The following is a 19,173-nucleotide window of genomic DNA, read 5'->3' as shown; positions in this document are numbered from 1 at the left end:
CTTTTAATCTATGTATCAATATCTTCCTCATTCCTTTAAACTGCTGCACAATGTCCCTATAATCTGATAACACATCTCATTTCACCATTTCTCTACTGATGAGCATTTAGATGGCCTCCAGTTTTTTGCTACTACAAACAATGCCACAATCCACACCCTTGGACATATTTCTTTGTATATATGTGCTAACATTCTGCTAGGGTAGATACCTAGAGGCAGAAGTTCTAGCCAATTTAACTTGATATTATCAAATTGTCCTTCATGAACGCTGAATCAATTTACACTCCAGCCAGCACTGTGAAGGCATCCTTTCCACCACATCCTTGCCCATGGCAGACACTATCGACCTTTCAATAACTTAATGAATGAAAAATGTTATTTTAATCAATTTCTTTGATGCAAGCAGTAAGGTTAGACATGTTTCCAAATATTAGGAGTTATTTATATTTATATTTATATGATATAAATATTTATATTTATAAATACATATATTTATATTTTCTATGGCTTGACCACTGTTATTTTTTACTCATTTTTCTATGAGAGGTTTTTGGGTGGGTTTTTTTTTTTTTTTGTCTTTCTATTCTAACTTATAGTGTAGAATATTTTCTTGAAGGCTTTTGCTTGTCTTTTTGGCTTTATCTAATTTAAGAGAAGTTAAATATTTAAAATTTAACATGTTTGAAAACTTACAATAAGAAAGTTTGGTTTCTTGAACACCAATAAAAAATAAATTTATTATTAAAAAAAAAAGAAAGAAAGTTTGGTTTCTCACACTTAGTCCTTTCATCCATCTGGAATTTATTTTTAAAGTATGGGCTAAAGTAAGAACAATTTTATCCTGAAAAGACAGCCACTTTTTTCTAAATCTCTTCACTCAAGTGGACAGAGGTGGAGTGTTGCTCACAGAGGTCTGAGTGAAGACCAAAGCAGTCGACCACAAAGGCACAATTGGTCTGGACATTTTGTTTTACTCCCAAAGCTCATGTTTTCCCTCCATGATATGTTTGCTTCGGGGGCAAACATATCATTCCGGGGGCATCCGAGTGGCTCAGTTGGTTATGCATCTACCTTTGGCTTAGGTCATGATCTTAGGGTCTTGGGATTGAGCTCCACTTTGGGTTCCCTGCTCAGGAGGGAGTCTATTCTTTCTCTTCCTTTCCCCTCCCTCCCACTTGTGCTTTCTTTCTCTCTCCCTCAGATAAATAAAATAAATCTTTATGAAAAAAATTATCATTCTTCTTCCTGACACTTTTGAGTAAAACTGAAGCTCCAGGAAGATGTCTTGTATTTATCTTGTACATTTTCAAACTCCCAATACATAGCAGTCAGCAGCAGAAGTATGCATACTCGCTCTATTTGTTTACTTAACTGTCTCATACACTACACACACACACAATGTAGGTCACGCTTATTTCATTTGCTCCTTTGCCTATCTGACTACTAGGCTGTGAACCCTTGAAGGCAGGCACCCTTCAACCTTACCCAGTGTTTGACAGAGTATCTGATACTCTGCCTAGGAGTGTTCAATTAATATGTATTAAATAAATGAATACTTTTCTACAAATAGACCCAGTGGGGAATCTGTTTATATATATATATATATATATATATATATATATATATAGGCACTAAAACAGTAATGAATGGAAACATATTTGAGATTTACTTAAAATATAAATAAGGAGTAGAGAGGGCACTGGGAAATATAGATAGAACAAGTGATAAACAATTTATCACTCAAAGTTCCACTCTGTAATATGGAATGTGTCAGCCTGCAAAGCAAAGCCAGATCACTATGGTGATCCTTACTTAAGGGTGGATGTCAAATGTCAGACTGGGAACAAGCAAATTTAGACCATTAACAATATAGCCATATGATTACATTTTGGTCTGAAATGTTAAATATATCATGTTATATTTCACTGTTTTCAAAACAGAGAAAAATCTTGGTCAATTTTTTCTTTTTTTAAAAAAATATATTTATTTATTTCAGAGGGTGGGGAGGGGCATGGGGAGAGGGAATCCCAAGCAGACTCCATGCTCAGGGTGGAACCCAACACGGGGCTCAATTGCATGACCCTGAGATCACAGCCCAAGCCAAAACCAAGAGTCAGACACCTAACCGATTGTACCAGCCAGGTGCACCTTGTTCAACTTTCTAGTTATATATAAAGATTTAGGAGTTAAGAGGTATTTTAAATATGCAAACAGTTACGTGGTGGGGGAAAAAAAGAAATGTGCTTTTAATGTGCATATATTAATTCAAATAGGTATACTGATTCAAAGTAATGCTGCTGGTTTTAGTGTTTCCTTATTGATCAATTCTATGACATAAGATGTTTAAATTTAACTTCTGATTTAAACACAAATTGGGGTGCCTGGCTGGCTCAGTCAGTAGAGTGTGTGATTCTAGATCTCAGGGTTGTAAGTTTGAGCTCCACCTTGGGTGTGGAGCTCACTTAAAAATAAAATCTTAAAACTTATTAATTTGTGATTAAAATCACAGATTACTTAGGCAAATAACTGGCAGAAGAGTGGAGGAGGATGCAGTAAGAATAAGGTGGTTACTATCACTGGGACAATGCTGGCAAAGGGTTATATTAATTCTCCAGACTGCATAGTAGTAAGCAAGCAATATTAGGTAAAAATCGAATTTCCTATATATATTGAGAATTATTTCGAAACAGCTATATACAGGGGTGCCTGGGTGGCCCAGTCGGTTAATTGTCTGCCTTCAGCTCAGGTCAAGATTCTGAGGGTCCTGGGATCGAGCCCAGAGTTGGGTTCCCTGCTCGTGCAGAGTCTGCTTCTCCATCTCCCTCTGCCTCTCCCCCCTGCTCATCCTCTCTCTCTCACTCTCTCAAATAAAATCTTTAAAAAAGAAAAAGAAACAGCTGTATACAAATATCTACTTGAGCCAAGATATTGTCAGCTTACCTCTTCTGATCCTTCTTGAATGGAATAATATGTAAAATACTTCCCAAGATAAGCTCCCTCTGATTTGAAAACAGATCCATCTCCAGGATAAATCTCTATTGAGTTCACATTTTTATGGGTTAGTCTAAGGAAGAAAAATAATCATTAAAAAACGTTTTTTTTCTAATTGAGACTAAAACATAAATGAGAGCAATCAAAAAAAAAAAAAAAAAAAAAAAAAAAAAGCAAAAGCAAAGTAGTATGGGATTTTGCCCATCCAGCAAAAATGGATAATTTCCACCCAATCAGCTAAATTAAAAAAAAAAAAAAAAAAAAAAAAAGAACACATAGAATTGACTAATGTAGCTATTTTGACAACTAAGCCTAGTTTCTGGAAGTTAGGCATCTTGTCATCCTGGTATCCCCACTGCCAATCATGGTAGCTGGCACATACTAGTCACCAACCAAAGAAATGCCCATTGCAAAGGAGTTAAATAAACTCCGGAACCTGAAAATAAGTTTATTCTTTAATAATGAAACTAGTAGAATCAATAGCTGATGAATGAGATTAGCCATGTGTAAAAGAAGCCATCCTGGAAAAAAGGTGACTTGATCATACCTGAAGCAGCCAAAAACAATCAAGGTATTAGGTATATAATGTATAAAAACTCCAGCCGTCAGTTTTTTTTTTGAAAAATATATGAAGAGAGACGCTTGAGTGGCTTAGGAGTTTAGCGCCTGCCTTTGGCTCAGGGCATGATCCAGGTCCGGGGATCGAGTCCCACATCGGGCTCCCTGCGAGGAGTCTGCTTCTCCGTCTATGTCTCTGCGTCTCTCATGAATATAAATAAAATCTTTAAAATATATATATATAGGGGATCCCTGGGTGGCGCAGCGGTTTGGCGCCTGCCTCTGGCCCAGGGCGCGATCCTGGAGACCTGGGATCGAATCCCACGTCGGGCTCCCAGTGCATGGAGCCTGCTTCTCTCTCTGCCTGTGTCTCTGCCCCTCCCTCTCTGTCTCTCTATCATAAGTAAATAAAAATTAAAAAAAAATATATATATATATATAATATTGTCATATATAATATTGTCAGGAGGGCATGTGCTTTCATGTAAGGAGAGCCTAAAGAACAAAATGTTGCAGTGCTCCTCCAGCATTATTTATAATAGTGAAACCCTGAATCTAGCCAATATTAGTATTCTAGTCACCAGAGAGGTATACTTTGTGGTGGTGTAGGGATAATTCAATGGAATAGTGCAGACACAGATGAGCCTCTAATCTTCTCTAAGTCCATGCTCAACAGGCAACATTTTGATGTGACTAATTCAGACAACTAGATCCCTTGATGCTTGTAAGGGGTATCCTATAAATAACTGACATGAGTATTTCATTCACTAGCAAAACTAATCCTTATTGGCTCTGGAGTTGTCACAAAAATCTTGTGAATGTGGTTATTGTGAATTAATCACAAGACCCCTATGTGTACTAATAAAAGTAAGTTTTGAAACCTGTAAAATTTAGAACTATATAGAAGAACAACGGCCCTGGCCAAACTGTGTCCTTTTGTGGGAGTCTGTCTGCAAGGCTAGTCCCCTCCCCTCTGACATCACTAAAGAGCTCCAACTCCAACACAAGTGCCTTACCGATAAGTTACGCCTTTGTACCAGACCACTTTTACTAGTTCAGGATAGGAATATTCTTCATCAAACGGTCTCTGTGAAAGTGAATCGCAAAAATCCCATCTGTGGAGGACAAAATACAAGCTATTATTTCTGGTTGTTTGACATAATTATTACCTTGAGAAGTCCATAAAATACTGGCTACTGGAAAAATATTTATTACTTACTTGTTAGATCAAAGAAAAGTAAAAATATAAATGTGTAAGAAGGAAATTAACACTAATCTTATTTTTCCATGGAATTTTAAAAAAGTGCAAATGAAAAGTAAAAATTAATATAAATGTATAAGAAGGAAATTGAACACTAATCTTATTTTTCCATGGAATTTTCTCAGTATGTTTAACAATCTCACCATTCCATCTCAGCACAATCATACAAATTAACAGTTTTACTAATCTTTATTTATTCATTCATTTTAGTTTTACTAATCTTCAAAATTTAGGATTCAAATGACAAATATTCACTGCAATATTTATGCCACACACACTGGGGATATAACACCGAAAAAAGAAGACAAGGTCACTGCTGTCAGTGAAAATTCCTATCAAGCAGGGATGTGAAATAGAAGACACTGAACACAAAGAGAGGAGAGTTACTGGATGCTGTGGGATTGTAGAACCTAATCCTGTCTGGGGACTTGAGGATAACCACTCCAAGTAGAAAAAGCTTATGCTGAGACCTGGAAATGGGCACACATTAGTGAGCTGAGATACAGCAGTGCTCCTGGCAGAGGAAAAGAGCAGGTGTGGTGGTGAAACAGAGCTTGGACAGGCATTCTAGAGACTGTAAAAAGTCCAGTTGAGCAAAAGTAGAAAAAGCAAGGGCAAGAGTGCTGAGGACTACCAATGTAAGAAGAGATCAGAAAATGGAAGACCTGCTTAGCCATATTTAAAGATAAGGGATTTTAATATACAGTTAGTGGCAAATTATTGAAAACTGTTCATTTAGAAGCTTAAATCTCTTTCAATGTGTACTATTACTGGAACTTCCGATTTTAACTAGATAATCATGACAAGCCTGAAAATCACTCCCTGGTTTTGCTTTAAATAATAAATATATACTCAGAGACTACCTGGGATCAAAGCCCAATTCTACAAGCACTCGTTATGTGACTCTGCTCAGGTTATTTAACCTTCTTCTACCAAGTGGGGCAATAACAATTACTTACCTCATGGAATTTCTATGATAATCTAGTAGGTGAAGTACTGAGGTGCCTGGCACATAAACACTCTGTGGCAGCTCTTACCATTACTATTGTACTACTTATAGAAGTTCATGGAACCATTCACCTCTTAGTAGAGGGAAAAGGCTTCTAGCTGGCCTCCAGAAACCTCTCCATGTTTACCGCTTTTTTCAAAAATTTTCAGTGATTAGGAATAGTGTAGGGGAGGCCTGCACTGACATGAAGCGCGAGTACGACCAGTGCTTCAATCGCTGATTTGCCGAGAAGTGTCTTAAGGGGGATGGCTCCGGAGACCCGTGCACCGACCTCTTCAAGCGCTATCAGCAGTGTGTTCAGAAAGCAATAAAGGAGAAGGAGATTCCCATTGAAGGACTGGAATTCATGGGCCATGGCAAAGAAAAGCCTGAACTCTTCTTGAACTTGACAGTCACCTTGAAAATAGACTCCTCCAATCAGGAAATTGAGGACACTGGATTTCATCAATTAAGGCCATGAAAATAGCCATCAATTGATGAGTTTAGGAGGGAGTTTTCTTTTCTCCTTGATTTCCTCTCACTTATAAAAGATGATGAACCATCACTCTTTGCTCTGAGATGATTTCTCACTTGTGCTATGGCATCTTGCAGGAACCTCACCTGCTAAAACTGAATGATTTCTTGGGATTATGGGTGCAATACTTGGTCTAGGATCAGCTTTAAATATCCCTTATGTGTAAATACTGATAAACTTGTCAGGATGATCAGGGTTGCCTGACCTCTTGAGTTTGCTTCAAAAGACATTAAGTACATTGTACTAGGGTTATTATTATTCATGGAAGCAACTGGTTAGGATCTCTCTTCTCTCAGGGAGCTAAGGCTCTGAAAAGGGATTCCAGCACAACAGTTTTAATCAGTGCTTGGGGGACAGTTTTATTTTTATATAACAACTTTTAAGATTGCTGGTGGACTGGGTTAGCCAAGAGGAAGACAGCCTTAAGAGTTCCTAGCCTTAAGAAAAGGTGTCAGATTTCTGATGAAGGTATGAAAGCTTGAAGAATGTTGCAGTACACACCATTTCAGAGCTCATAGTATAGTTTAGGAATTAAGATCCTTGGAGTGACAATGGAAGATCCTAAACTGCAGAGATTTGCTATTCCCAGCTTTCAGCCCAAGTCAATTAATTAGGTCTACCTATATTATCATAAAACTGCCAAAATGCTGCATCTGGTTAAATGGGACAAGAGTTTGTTTTATTTGCCTTGTGTACCCACCCTGCCCTGCAATGTCTGTAATCATGTAGACGTAATAAATTGTAACATTTAGTTTCCAAAAAAAGAAAAAAAAATTCAGTGATTAGATTTAGAGTCAGCAAACCAAAGATAGTAATGGCCTCAGGCTAGGTATGAAAGAAAAGAACCCATGATCATAAACTAGTCAGATCCATGCTCCAGCAACCAATGTGACGGACTCCACGGAGTGGCAGCTGATGCTCCTCTGTGCTCACCACCAGCACCCTGTGCCATCACTTACCAAACTTTAATAATCTATTCAGTGACAGTGTCCTTTGTGGAGTCTAAGCGCCTAGAAAGCAGGGACTGTGTCTCTGTCATCCCTAGAGCCTCTGTGTTTTACAAAGTATGTAGTGTCCAGTCAGCCTCCCATCAACACTTAACGCTTGGGCACAGAGTAAGAAACATAAGTGACACATTGGCTAGGGAAATTATTTACTCTCGGTTATTAGCAGAGTTTTGGATCACTGAATGAACTTTTCTTACGAATGATAGCAGATGGGCAGCCCAGGTGGCTCAGCGGTTTAGTGCCGCCTTCAGTCCGGGGCGTGATCCTGCAACCCCGGGATCGAGTCCCACGTCAGGCTCCCTGCATGGAGCCTGCTTTCTCCCTCTGCCTGTGTCTCTGCCCCATCACTTTCTCTGTCTCTCATGAATGAATAAATAAAATCTTTAAAAAAAAAAAAAAAAACCTGAATGGTAGCAGATGACTGAGAAACAAGAGCTTTATGACCAAAAAAAAAAAAAAAAAAAGCCATTCTTCCATTACCTGTGTAGGTGGGGGACAGGACAGCTGAGTAACAGGGCCCTGGGAAGAACAGAAACCTCTTTTCCTCTTTCCTCTGAAATATCAGAAGTTAAAGTTCTACTCTGGGTGATATCTGCATCAATTCCAGACATGCTGCTGATTTTATTATGAAAACGAAGTGCTAGAGACAAAGGATATCTCCATTCCTCTGGACAGGAGGCCACAGGCCAGCACTGCTTCACCCACGTATATACACATGTGTGTTGTGTACTAGGAAGAGGTGCATCCTCCTTCCCTTCGGCTCCATTTACACAGCTCTTCTTCTCTAAAGGTTCCTTGGATTTCGTGATCTGACAATAGAGCTCATTTTCTTTATTCTTCAGTCTCTGTCTTGATAAACTTACATATGTACAAATTTTGCCTGCTTTTTCAACTAGTTTATCCTTTCTGGCTTGATTCTTCTTTTCTGACAATACTACAGATGAGTCTGGCTTCTGGCTTACTTTACACAAAAAATGTACTATAAATTCATGCTGCAATCTGGGCAGGCAAAGGTATGCGTGCCCATCTAACGATGATATCTTCACGGTGCCACTCTGCATACATATCATGCCATCATCAGTGTCGCCACTGGGCCATCTCACTTCTGAGAAGTCAATGAAAATACGCTGAGTTGAGGGGAGAAAGAGAGATGGGGAGTATTTTGTTAGTAGTCCAATGTTTCTGTACATTTGATGCTTACAAATTGTGTAAGAAAACTCCTGAAGTTTTGTGTTTTACTACCTAAAAAGAATGAAAAATAGAGAGCAAGGTGTTGGCCTATATATATTTTTCCACAGAAGATTTGATACTGTTAAGATTATCTCAGAGAGAGATATAAAATACACACACACATACACACAGATAAAGAAGGAGAGAAAAGGGACACCTGGGAGGCTCAGCAGCTGAGCGTCTGCCTTCAGCTCAGGATATGATCCTGGAGTCCTGGGATTGAGTCCCACATTGGGCTCCCTGCATGGAGCCTGCTTTTCCCTCTGCCTATGTCTCTGCTTCTCTCTCTGTGACTCTCATGAATAAATAAATAAAATCTTAAAAAAAAAAAAAGAATGAGAGAGAAGAAAAAAAATGATCCTGACTATATTTAGTGTTAGATATATTTTTGTTTCAAATGTACAATGACCGGGACGTCTGGGTGGCTCAGCAACTTAGCCCCTGCCTTCAGCCCAGAGTGTGATCCTGGAGTCTCAGGATGGGTCCCACATCGAGCTCCCTGCATGGGACTTGCTTCTCCCTCTGACTGTGTTTCTGCCTCTCTCTCTCTCTCTCTCTCTGTTCTCTCATGAGTAAATAAAGTCTTTTTAAAAACCCAAAAAAACAAAAACACAAAAAACAAATGTATAATGACCAATAAACTTTGTTTTATTGCCCACAAAAAAAAAGTACAATGAATCAGAGATAGATTTTTTAGCCCTGCTCAAAAGATTACCTTGAAAAAGAAAAAATGAGGGAAAACCAGCACTACAGTGTACAAACAACACTACAAACAACCACAATGCATTCTATTAAAAGCAATCATAACCTCAATTGTATGGAACTAGCATAAAAATCATTGACAGAGCATTTCATTTCAGATAATAAGGAAACAGAATCAACCATATCTTAAGACATTACATGTGATAACATAAGTTTTTCAAAACAAGGAGGGAATGGGAGAATGACAAGAAATGGTACTGGAATTACTGAATAGCATGTGGGAAACGCTATCTCAAAGGGCTATCAAATAGACTAAAATAAGACAACATGTATAAAGTACCTATCCTAGGTAGCACTTGGCATACCTAATACACTAAACAAATTCCAGGTAGCTTAAAGGGCAATATTTAAAAAAACTGAATTACTAGGGGTGCCTGGGTGGCTCAGTCAGTTGAGCAACAGACTCGGTGTCTGCTCAGGTCATGATCTCAGGGTGGTGAGCCCTGTGTTGGGCTCTGCGCTTAGTGGGGAGTCTGCTTGAGACTCTCTCCCTCTCCCTCTGCCCCTCCTTCACTTGTGCAGCATGCTCTCTCACTCACTCACTCATAAATAAATAAACCTAAAAAACAAACCAAACTGAATTACTCAAAGGTAAACTGATCTTGACCAATTGCAAATAGACTTGTAACAGGTACCAGTGCTTGTTGCATCTCTTCATGGAAGATAAAAACAGTAGGTATCATGTAACAGTCTTTTTTTTTTAACAGTCTTTTAATCAATTGATCTTGCCAATAGGTAAACATTTCCGCTTACATTTATATAAAATCTTAAATTTACAAAAACTAGTGTCAAGAAAGCCTCTTAAACTTACAGTGCCCTTTATGTATATAGATGTTAGTAGTGTTCACTGATGGCAAATCTGGCTTGTAAGGATGGTCTGTTAAGAAAGTTCTCCATTCCAGAATTGGATTATCTAATAATCATTCGACAGCATCAGCAGCAAACTATGCAGTTTCAATGAATAAAGTTTCTCGAAAGATAGTGATAAACTATCCCTATAGACTAAGTTACAGCTTACAATTTTTCTTGGCTTCTTTCCCATCATGATGGTAGCAGAAAGTGGCTAAAAGACATAGTCTTCAGAGTCAGCTAGACTGGGTTCAAATCCTGACTACCATTTAGAAAACATCCATGAAGAAGGTTAGGTAAACTCTCTGAGATTTAGTTCCCTTATCTGTAAAAAGGGCCTCATATCTAACCAATACACGTGTTCTGACTGGCTGGACAGACATTCTGACTGGTGTTATTAAATATTTTTAATATCATTCCTAGTTATTGGCACATAATAAGTCCTCAATAAGTGATAGCTATCATTATTATTATTCATAAAAGTTCAAAATAGAACATAAGCAAAAAAAAAGTATATACCTGTAAGTAATTACGCATCTCTACTGCACATGAACTGCACATCAATTACTGAAAATGGCCACATAATTTCTTAATTCTCATACCCCTGAGAATCAAGTCACCAATCTGAAAAATTCTGAGTAGGTGCTTTGGCTACAAAGAAAATGGTAGAAAGATGAACTATGTACCTCCTGAGTCTCAGTCAATATATACTGGACCAGAACACCCTAGTCTGGTGAAAAAAATATAAGCCTATGTATTCTATAACAACGTGTGTATTCCCAAGTGTCATGAAGAAAAAGATTACATATGAAACTACCTGTTTCTAATTACTTCTCCTCAAAATATTACTTATAAAAAAAAGCTTTTAAAAAATTACCTTTTTCCTTTCAGAAGGTATGATGCTTTCAGATAAAAAAGGGCAAACAGCAAAAGAATTTCGAAAATCTAGGGCTCGCTGTAGTTGCTCCTACAAAAAGAAATACAAAACATAACCTCAAAATATGTAAAATAATGTGAGAAATCAATTTAAATTGACAGTAATCTGGAATATTAATTACTTTCCATAATCAGACTACCTCAACAATATTCTCGTATCAGAATTGTTTTTGTGTCACCTTTACTTACTCGGTAAGTGCTAATAACAAAGTGTGTCCTTTGACGAATTCTTTCTGGTTGTTCTAAAGGATGTGCTGAAACAGGAGGTGCCTTTTCAAATAAAAATTCAGAGCCACATGGAGAAAGCTGCAGTCTGGAACCATCAACGTATTGCACTTGCACTGAATCATCTTCATAAAGTACCATTCGTACTTCAGCTGCCATGACTGGGACTACGGATAAGACGTCCTTCACAAGGTAAAGACTGAAGGAAATAGGAAATAGCATAGCACAAATAGTTCTTGTGTACAAAAGTTCTATCATAAAAAATGGATGCATTTTCTAAGAACATAAGCAAGACATATTCCCCTTGCACTTATTTTTGTTTGAGGAAAAGTGATTATTGGGGTACCTGGGTGGCTCAGTTGGTTAAGCATCTGACTCTTGGTTTTGGCTCAGGTTGTGATCTCAGGGTCAAAATCGAGCCCCACATTGGGCTCCTCGCTCAGCCCAGAGCCTACTTGAGATTATACCCTCCCTTTTCCTCCTTCTCTGCTCCTCCATGTTCTCTCTAAAATTAAAAAAAAAAAAAAAAAAAAAATTAAGTGATTATTTTACTACATACTTTTAAATGATCTGAAATTAACAACCTTAACAGAATACCTTGATTAACCCCCAGGGCTTTACTCCAATGTGGGAAGATAACCTAGAAGAAGAAGAAAGCCCATCAAATTATAACTGCCTTTATAATTTAATAGCTGTAATTCTCCTGAAGTTTAATTTTTGTAAATTATATGCTCAGTTAAGTCATTTCATACAAGCAAATTCCATCTTTTGTGATAAGAATACAGAATTGTTTGTAATACATGCAAAAGGCAGGCCAAAAGTAACTATTAGGACTGAGAAAAAAGAACACTGAAAATGAAATCCCAATACCTGGATTTTTGTCCCTAGTCTGACATTAAGGAAGTAGTTCTATGTCATGACTGAGCAAGTTAATTAATCTTCTAGTCTAATGTCTTAGATTCACTCGTATTTCAATGAATTCAATTTCTTCTTCCCCACCTCTAAACTGTTTTCACCTATGCTTTCCATTTAGGGATGACTGAAGGGGAATCAGAGGGTTGAGTTCCATTCATACTCCCACTACTTATTAGCTAAATGCCTCAGGTTGTTTGTTTCTTTATTTGTAAAATGGGGCATAGTAACAGAATTGTTGCAAAGATTGAACCAGACAACACACATGCCAGTGCCAGTATTGCAATGTTGCTTTGTAGGTGCTCAATAAATCTTATGATTCCTTTCTTTTTTTTTTTTTTAAGATTTTATTTATTCATGATAGATATATATATATAGAGAGAGGCAGAGACACAAGCAGAGGGAGCGGCAGGCTCCATGCCGGGAGCCTGACGTGGGACTCGATCCCGGGAACCCAGGATTGTGCCCTGGGCCAAAGGCAGGCGCTAAACCGCTGAGCCACCCAGGCATCCCCTTATGATTCCTTTCTAACACCAACACCATCCTCTGACACTTAGCCATCTCCAACTAGAACATCATCCTTTTTAAAAAAAAAAAAAAAAAAAAAAGATTATTAGAGAGAAAGAAAGAGGGTAAGTGGAGGGGCAGAGGGAGAAAATCTTCAAGCAGACTCCCCACTGAGTGTGGAGCCCAATGTAGGGCTCCATCTCACAACCTGAGATCACAACATTAGCTGAAACCAAGAGTTGGATGCTCAACCAATTGAGCCACTCAGGTGCTCCTAGGACGTCATCCTTTCTAAGATTTTCCTTTCTAAACACTAACCCATCCCCTTCTAGGACATTATCTCCTACTACTCGGGTGATAACTTTCACCTGACAGAAAAAAAGTAACTTCTCCAGTTTACCCTTCTTGCCTACCAAAAACTTTCTCAGATATAGTTTCCACTCATTGTCTACTTTCTCTCTCATCTGTCTTCAACCCATTGCAATCCAGGCTTTCCTCTACATTTCCTTTTTTTTTTTTTTTTTTAAGATTTTATTTATTTATTCATGGGAGACAGAGACACAGAGAGAAGCAGAGACATAGGCAGAGGGAGAAGCAGGCTCCTCGCAGAGAGCCTGATGGGAGACTCAATCCCAGGATTCCAGGATCACGCCCAGAGCCAAAGGCAGATGCTAAACCACTGAGCCACCCAGGTGTCCCTTTCCTCTACATTTCTACTGAAATTGTTTCACCACAGTCACCAATGTTTTCCTACACCCAATAGCTTCAGTCTTCATCCTACTAAACTACTCACTCTGTGATAGTGTTGTATACCTTCCTCTGTACTAAACTCTCTTTTCTTCTGCCTTTTATTAAGACTCCACACCCAATGTAGGGCTTGAACTCATGATCCTGAAATCAGGAATCACATGCTTTACTGACTGAGCCAGCTAGGCGCTCCCACCTCTGTGTTTAGTGTGGTCATTCTTTTTCACCATTCTCTTAAATCAAAGATTTAAGACCTGAACTTAGTCTCCATTTCATCTCTTCATACTATATACACTCGTGTTGTTTATATGCCCACTATTGCTTTTTAAAAAAATCTTACCCCCTTTCTTCCTTCCTTCCTTTTTTTTTTTTTTAAGATTTATTTATTTATTCATGAGAGACAGAGAGAGAGGGGCAGAGACACAGGTAGAGGGAGAAGCAGGCTCCTCACAGGGAGCTCAATGTCAGACTCAATCCCGAGACTCCAGGATCGCGCCCTGAGCTGAAGGCAGACGCTCAACTGCTGAGCCAGCCAGGTGTCCCCTTACCCCCTTTCAATGTATGTAATCAACTGCATATGACTGGCCTATACAATATATCAGAATATAAGTAAACATTAAACCATATGGTTTCTCCTAAGGAGATTCACACAATTTTATTTATTTCCCCTCTCTAGAAAGCTTCCAAATTCACCTGACCTCTCCCCAGAACTTTAAGAAGCCTACTAGACCTCTCTTTATGTCCTTGTCCCACAGATAAATCAAACTCAATCAACATGACTAAAATGGCACATCATCAGTCTCATCAAAGTAGACTTCTGTAACATCTCCTAATTTCACTTTCACTCTTGTTTCCCTCAAGTCCAGTCTACATAACAGTAGCCAGAGGGATCTTTTAAAATAAAATGAGATAGGAGCACCTGGGTGGCTCAGTGGTTGAGCATCTGCCTTCGGCTCAGGTCATGATCCCGGGGTCCTGGGATCGAGTCCTACATTGGACTCCCTGCAGAGCCTGCTTCTCCCTCTGCCTGTGTCTCTGATGAATAAATAAATAAAATCTTTAAGAAAAAAAAAAAGATCTATTGCATCCTGGTTCACAATCTATCATTTTGCGCTTAAATAAAATTCCTAACCATGACCTATAACAGCCATACAATCTGGTCTCATCTTCCTATCCAAATGCCATCACTCTTTTCCTTGTTCAGGACACTTTAGCTACACTTGCCTTTTTAATGTCTTTAAAACAAGCTGTTTCCTATCTCAGAACCTTTGTGCTGTTCTTTCTGCCTACCATGTTCTTTCTCTTGTTTATCACATGGCTGAGTATTTAAAGCTTAAATATCATTTCCTCAAAGGCCCGACTTGATCATCTCAATTAAAGTTCTTCCCTGCCACTTCCCAATCACTTTTCACCCATTTAATCTTTTTTACTCACGGCATCCATCACTATCAAAACTAATTCTATTTATTTCCTCGCTTGTCTTTTTCCAGTAAGACATACACTCAATAGCACCAGAGACCTCATCTGTCTTATTTACAGTAGTATCCCTGGCATTTAAAAACAATACTTAGCAAATAATAAGAGTGCAATAAATATTTAATGATGAAAGAATAAGTGGATCTCAAAATTCCTGCTCCTCCTCAATTTGCAATTTGAGTTAATGGCATTTCACAGTTAGTAATACTTGACTTTTCACTCTGTTTTCCTCCACACTCCTGTAAGGTGTCTTGTTGATTTCATAGGTTTCTCTTATGAGCCTGGCTCCTTTTCCATTTCAGTCCATCAACTATCCCCTCCATTTCTGCAACTATCTGGGACCTTCCAGTTTCTTCCCTCTCCATTTCCATTGCTGTTACAGGAGGGGGCGCCTGGGTGGCTCAGTTGTTTGCCTTTCTCTCAGGTCCTGATCCCAGCATCCAGGGATCAGGTTCCCTGCTCAGCAGGGAGAACGCAGCTTCCCTCTCTCTCTCTCTGTTCCTCTCCCTCTCAAATAAAATCTTCAAACAAATAGTATTGCTGCTATAGGCAACCTTCCACTTTACATCACTTGTTTATGTGTTTTGTTCATTTCACATGCAATAAGTATAGCAATAAATGTATTTATATTGCATACACGCATACATATATAAATCTCAGCTGTCTACTTGCTATCTCAGGAAAAACAGGTTGGAAAACTTGTATTTTCTGATTGCCAACTGGGAAAAGGTCTCTATGTTTGGTCAAGTTTTTAATAAAAAAAAAAAAGTTACTGAGATATAATTGTTATTTATTTAAATAACAGGCAGACACGAGAAACAGTGGAATAGCTAGAGTTCCAGGCATATCATAAAAAATAAAAATAAAAATAACCTGATTCTATCCCACACTTCAGCTTCATCTGTTTTATTCCTGTTTCGCCACCCTGTCCATTACGGTGTTTAACGATCGAAAGCCACAAGTCTGTACTTGACATCAGTGGGAATTCATTTTTCAAAAGGGCAGTATCTAGTTACAGAAAAAACCTCACCAAAACAACCAGCAACGTCCTGGGCTCACACGGCAGTCCGGAGAGGAAAAGTCGTGGAGACGAGGCCAATCAACGGCCCCTTTAATTTGCCAAAGTGCTTGAAGCCTGCCCACGACTGCTTCTCCAGGGACGTTTCTAGAATTTGACAAATTACCAAAAAGTGATGTTTCTTGACGGGAGAAAACAATCACCACCGCAGAGGAACAAGGCCACAGAGAGAGCGTCTTGGCCGAGACGTCCGTGGTGTCAAGGCAGCGGGAGAGAGCGGCGGCGCCGGCTCCGAGCCCGCAGAGGAAGCGCAGGAAACCGGCGGCGGTTCAAATCTTCCCGCGCCCCGGGGAAGCGTCTTCCCTCCCCGGAGAAAGACCGGAAGTCCCGCCCAGTCCGCGGCCTCCGCTCCGGGAGCCAATCTCCGTCGCGCTCCTGGCGAGGGGCGGGACCGGAAGTACGGGAGGAGGGCGTTCCCAGTCCTGAATGTGGTTGCTTCCTATTTGGCAAATTTTACTTCCGATGCTCGAGTTGGGACCTGTCCGACCTGGTTGTGATTCGTCCCGTCAGCACCGGCATCCGGCAGCTCAGCCGAGAGCTAACCGCTGAGTGGATTTTAGGAGAGTAATGCTTATTTAAATAATCTAGACAATTATACCTTAATAGAGCTGTAGAAAAACCCCAACCAAACAAAAACTTGGCTAAAGATAAAGCAGTCTTCCTAATTTGGTATCAACTATGTATCTGCTCCCCCCCCTTTTTTTTTCTAAAATAGCAACTAGCATGTCTGCTAGATTTATTGTCATTAAGTATTTATGGGGAACTTACTATGTGCTGGGCACCCTGGGGATAAAGCGGGAGTGAGACCCAGGGTCGGGGATGGGGGCTGGAGCTAAACCGGAAGGGAAGTGGACGATAATTTGATTACAGTAGTGGGTTTTTAAAAATATTTTAAATTTATTTATTCATGAGAGACACCCACAGAGAGGCAGAGACAGGAGAAGCAGGCTCCCGGCAGGGAGCCCGACGTGGGACTCGATCCCAGGACCTGGCATCACGCCCTGAGCCGAAGGCAGAGGTTCAACCACCGCGCCACCCAGGCGTCCCACACAGTAGGGATTGAGTGTTCCTAAACTGAAATACAGAGGCCTGTGAGAGCATGGAGCCGACACACCCGAAGCTGAGGAAGTATCTCCGCCGAAATCCAAAGGGTAAAGAAGTATTAGCCAGGTACAGTGTGAGAAAAGTGTTTCAAGCAGAGGTAATAGCCTGTGTTAAGGCCTTGAGCCCCAAAGGTCCTTAAAAAGGCCAGTTTGGGGCAGCCCGGGTGGCTCAGCGGTTTAGCGCCGCCTTCAGCCCAGGGCCTGATCCTGGAGACCTGGGATCCAGTCCCACGTCGGGCTCCCTGCATGGAGTCTGCTGCTCCCTCTGCCTGTGTCTCTGCCTCTCTATGTGTCTCATTAATAAATAAATAAAATCTTAAAATAAAAGCAATGGTAAACTATTACAAGGGCTTAAAATTTTTTTTTTTTTAGTTAACATACAGTGCAATACTGGTTCTGGAGAATTCAGTGATTCATCACTTCTATACAAGACCCAGCGCTCATCACAAATGCCCTCCTGAATACCTGTCACCCATCTAGCCCATTCCCTGCCCACCACCCTCCATTACCCCTCAGTTTGTTCTCTATCCTTAAGAGTCTCTTAAGGCTTGTTTCCCTCTCTCCTCCTCCCCTTTTTTCCTATTTCCACTTCCCCGAGGTTCATGTTTTCTGTTTTAAATTCCACAAGTGATATCATATGGTAATTTCTTTCTCTAATTTCACTTAGCATAATACACTCTAGCTCCATCCACATCATTGCAAATAGCAAGATTTAATTTTTTTTATTTCATTCTTTTTGATGGTTGAGTAACATTCCATTGTATATACACACATTTCTTTATCCATTCATCAGTCAATGGACATTTGGGCTCTCTCCATAGTTTGGCTATTGTTGATAATCAGGGGCTTTAGGATATTATTTATTCATGAGAGACACACAGAGAGAGGCAGAGGGAGAAGCAGCCTCTAAGCAGGAAGCTCGATCCCAGGACCCCGGGATCACACCCTGAGCCAAAGGCACTCAACCACTGAGCCACCCAGGCGTCCTGATAATCAGGGGCTTTTTAAGCAACAGTGGCAGCATCAAGGAATGGGAAGAAACCTAACTCATTAAATTCATCTCCATTTTTGAAAGTCTGATAAACAAACTGACCTCATCTTATGTGAAATGTAATAAAGGCACCCTCAGATGCCATTTTCGTTGATCAGTAACATCAATTTGTATTACACAGTGCTAACTTAGATCCTATCCTGTTCTCACCTTTTTCCTAATGACTAAGCACCTATCTGTAAACTGTCTACTACAAAGGGGTTTTGTGATTCTATTTGTACTTAAGATCCCTCAAACGGATGAGTGAAGAATGGATTGTAGGATGCAAGAACAGATGTGGGGAGCCCAGAAGTCTTGAAAAAGCAACAAGATGGGATTTCAGACTCAAGATTAGACAATGAGGATGGAATATTTAGAAATATTTAGATCAATTCAATAGTCTTGGAGATGACTGAACAGGAGTTGAAAACAGTTCCATGAGTTCTGGTTGGAGCAAGTGGACAGGTGGCAATGCTATAGCACAGACCCAAGAAAATTTGAGTAACAGCAGGACTTCAATTTTATGAGTCATCCTAACAGAAACAAGTTAGCAAAGGGAAACAGATTAGAAACAAATCTGGAGGTCAGTGTCCACAGGTGCTAACTGAAGCTTTATGAGAGGATTAAATAGCCCAAGGATATAGTGACATGAAAAGAAAATATTGACTGAGCTTGGAGGAACACCAATACTTACAGATTAGCTAAGAGAATCCTACAAACTATAAGGAATAGGGTAAAGCTAGAAAGGCTATTCTATTCCAAATGCCTAGAAGTTTTCAATTTTGGTATCCCTTGATAGTATCAGATACTGTCTGACAAGCTAAAGAATCAAGTCTATTGGATTTAGTGGCATAAATGTCATTGGTGGCTCTACAACAAGGGCTGTTGTATATAGTGGCAGCAGAAGCTATAGGTCTGAAGAGCAAATAGGAAGGAAATAGAAAACAAAAATGGGATATTTGAAAAATCTGGCTAGGA

The 19,173-nt window shown here is 39.6% G+C and overlaps 1 protein-coding gene across 5 annotated transcripts in view; it reads right to left on the bottom strand.

The window, feature by feature from the left end:
- The window catches only part of C4H5orf34 (chromosome 4 C5orf34 homolog), a 38,513-nt gene extending 22,142 nt beyond the window's left edge, over positions 1 to 16,371 (bottom strand). Inside the window, exons 1-7 of one of the 5 annotated variants that reach the window (XR_012001260.1) lie at positions 11,940 to 11,982; positions 11,689 to 11,847; positions 11,307 to 11,541; positions 11,059 to 11,148; positions 7,821 to 8,467; positions 4,566 to 4,664; positions 2,941 to 3,064 (exon numbers count right to left, since the gene is read on the bottom strand). Coding sequence is in view for 1 of the 5 variants with exons in the window: in XM_072756964.1 (XP_072613065.1) it covers positions 2,941 to 3,064; positions 4,566 to 4,664; positions 7,821 to 8,467; positions 11,059 to 11,148; positions 11,307 to 11,501 (1,155 nt within the window). In the remaining 4 variants the exon portion in view is untranslated. Of the gene's footprint in view, positions 1 to 2,940; positions 3,065 to 4,565; positions 4,665 to 7,820; positions 8,468 to 11,058; positions 11,149 to 11,306; positions 11,542 to 11,688; positions 11,848 to 11,939; positions 11,983 to 16,014 lie in introns of those variants that run through there. The other 4 variants (XR_012001259.1, XR_012001261.1, XR_012001258.1 and 1 more) reach the window with 4 other exon arrangements.
- Between the last annotated feature and the right edge of the window lie 2,802 nt (positions 16,372 to 19,173).

The sequence above is a fragment of the Vulpes vulpes genome, chromosome 4 (assembly GCF_048418805.1).
Source record: "Vulpes vulpes isolate BD-2025 chromosome 4, VulVul3, whole genome shotgun sequence".
NCBI lineage: Eukaryota > Metazoa > Chordata > Mammalia > Carnivora > Canidae > Vulpes > Vulpes vulpes.
Note: the sequence above shows the minus strand (reverse complement) of the source record. Positions and strands in the feature narration are given on the sequence as shown.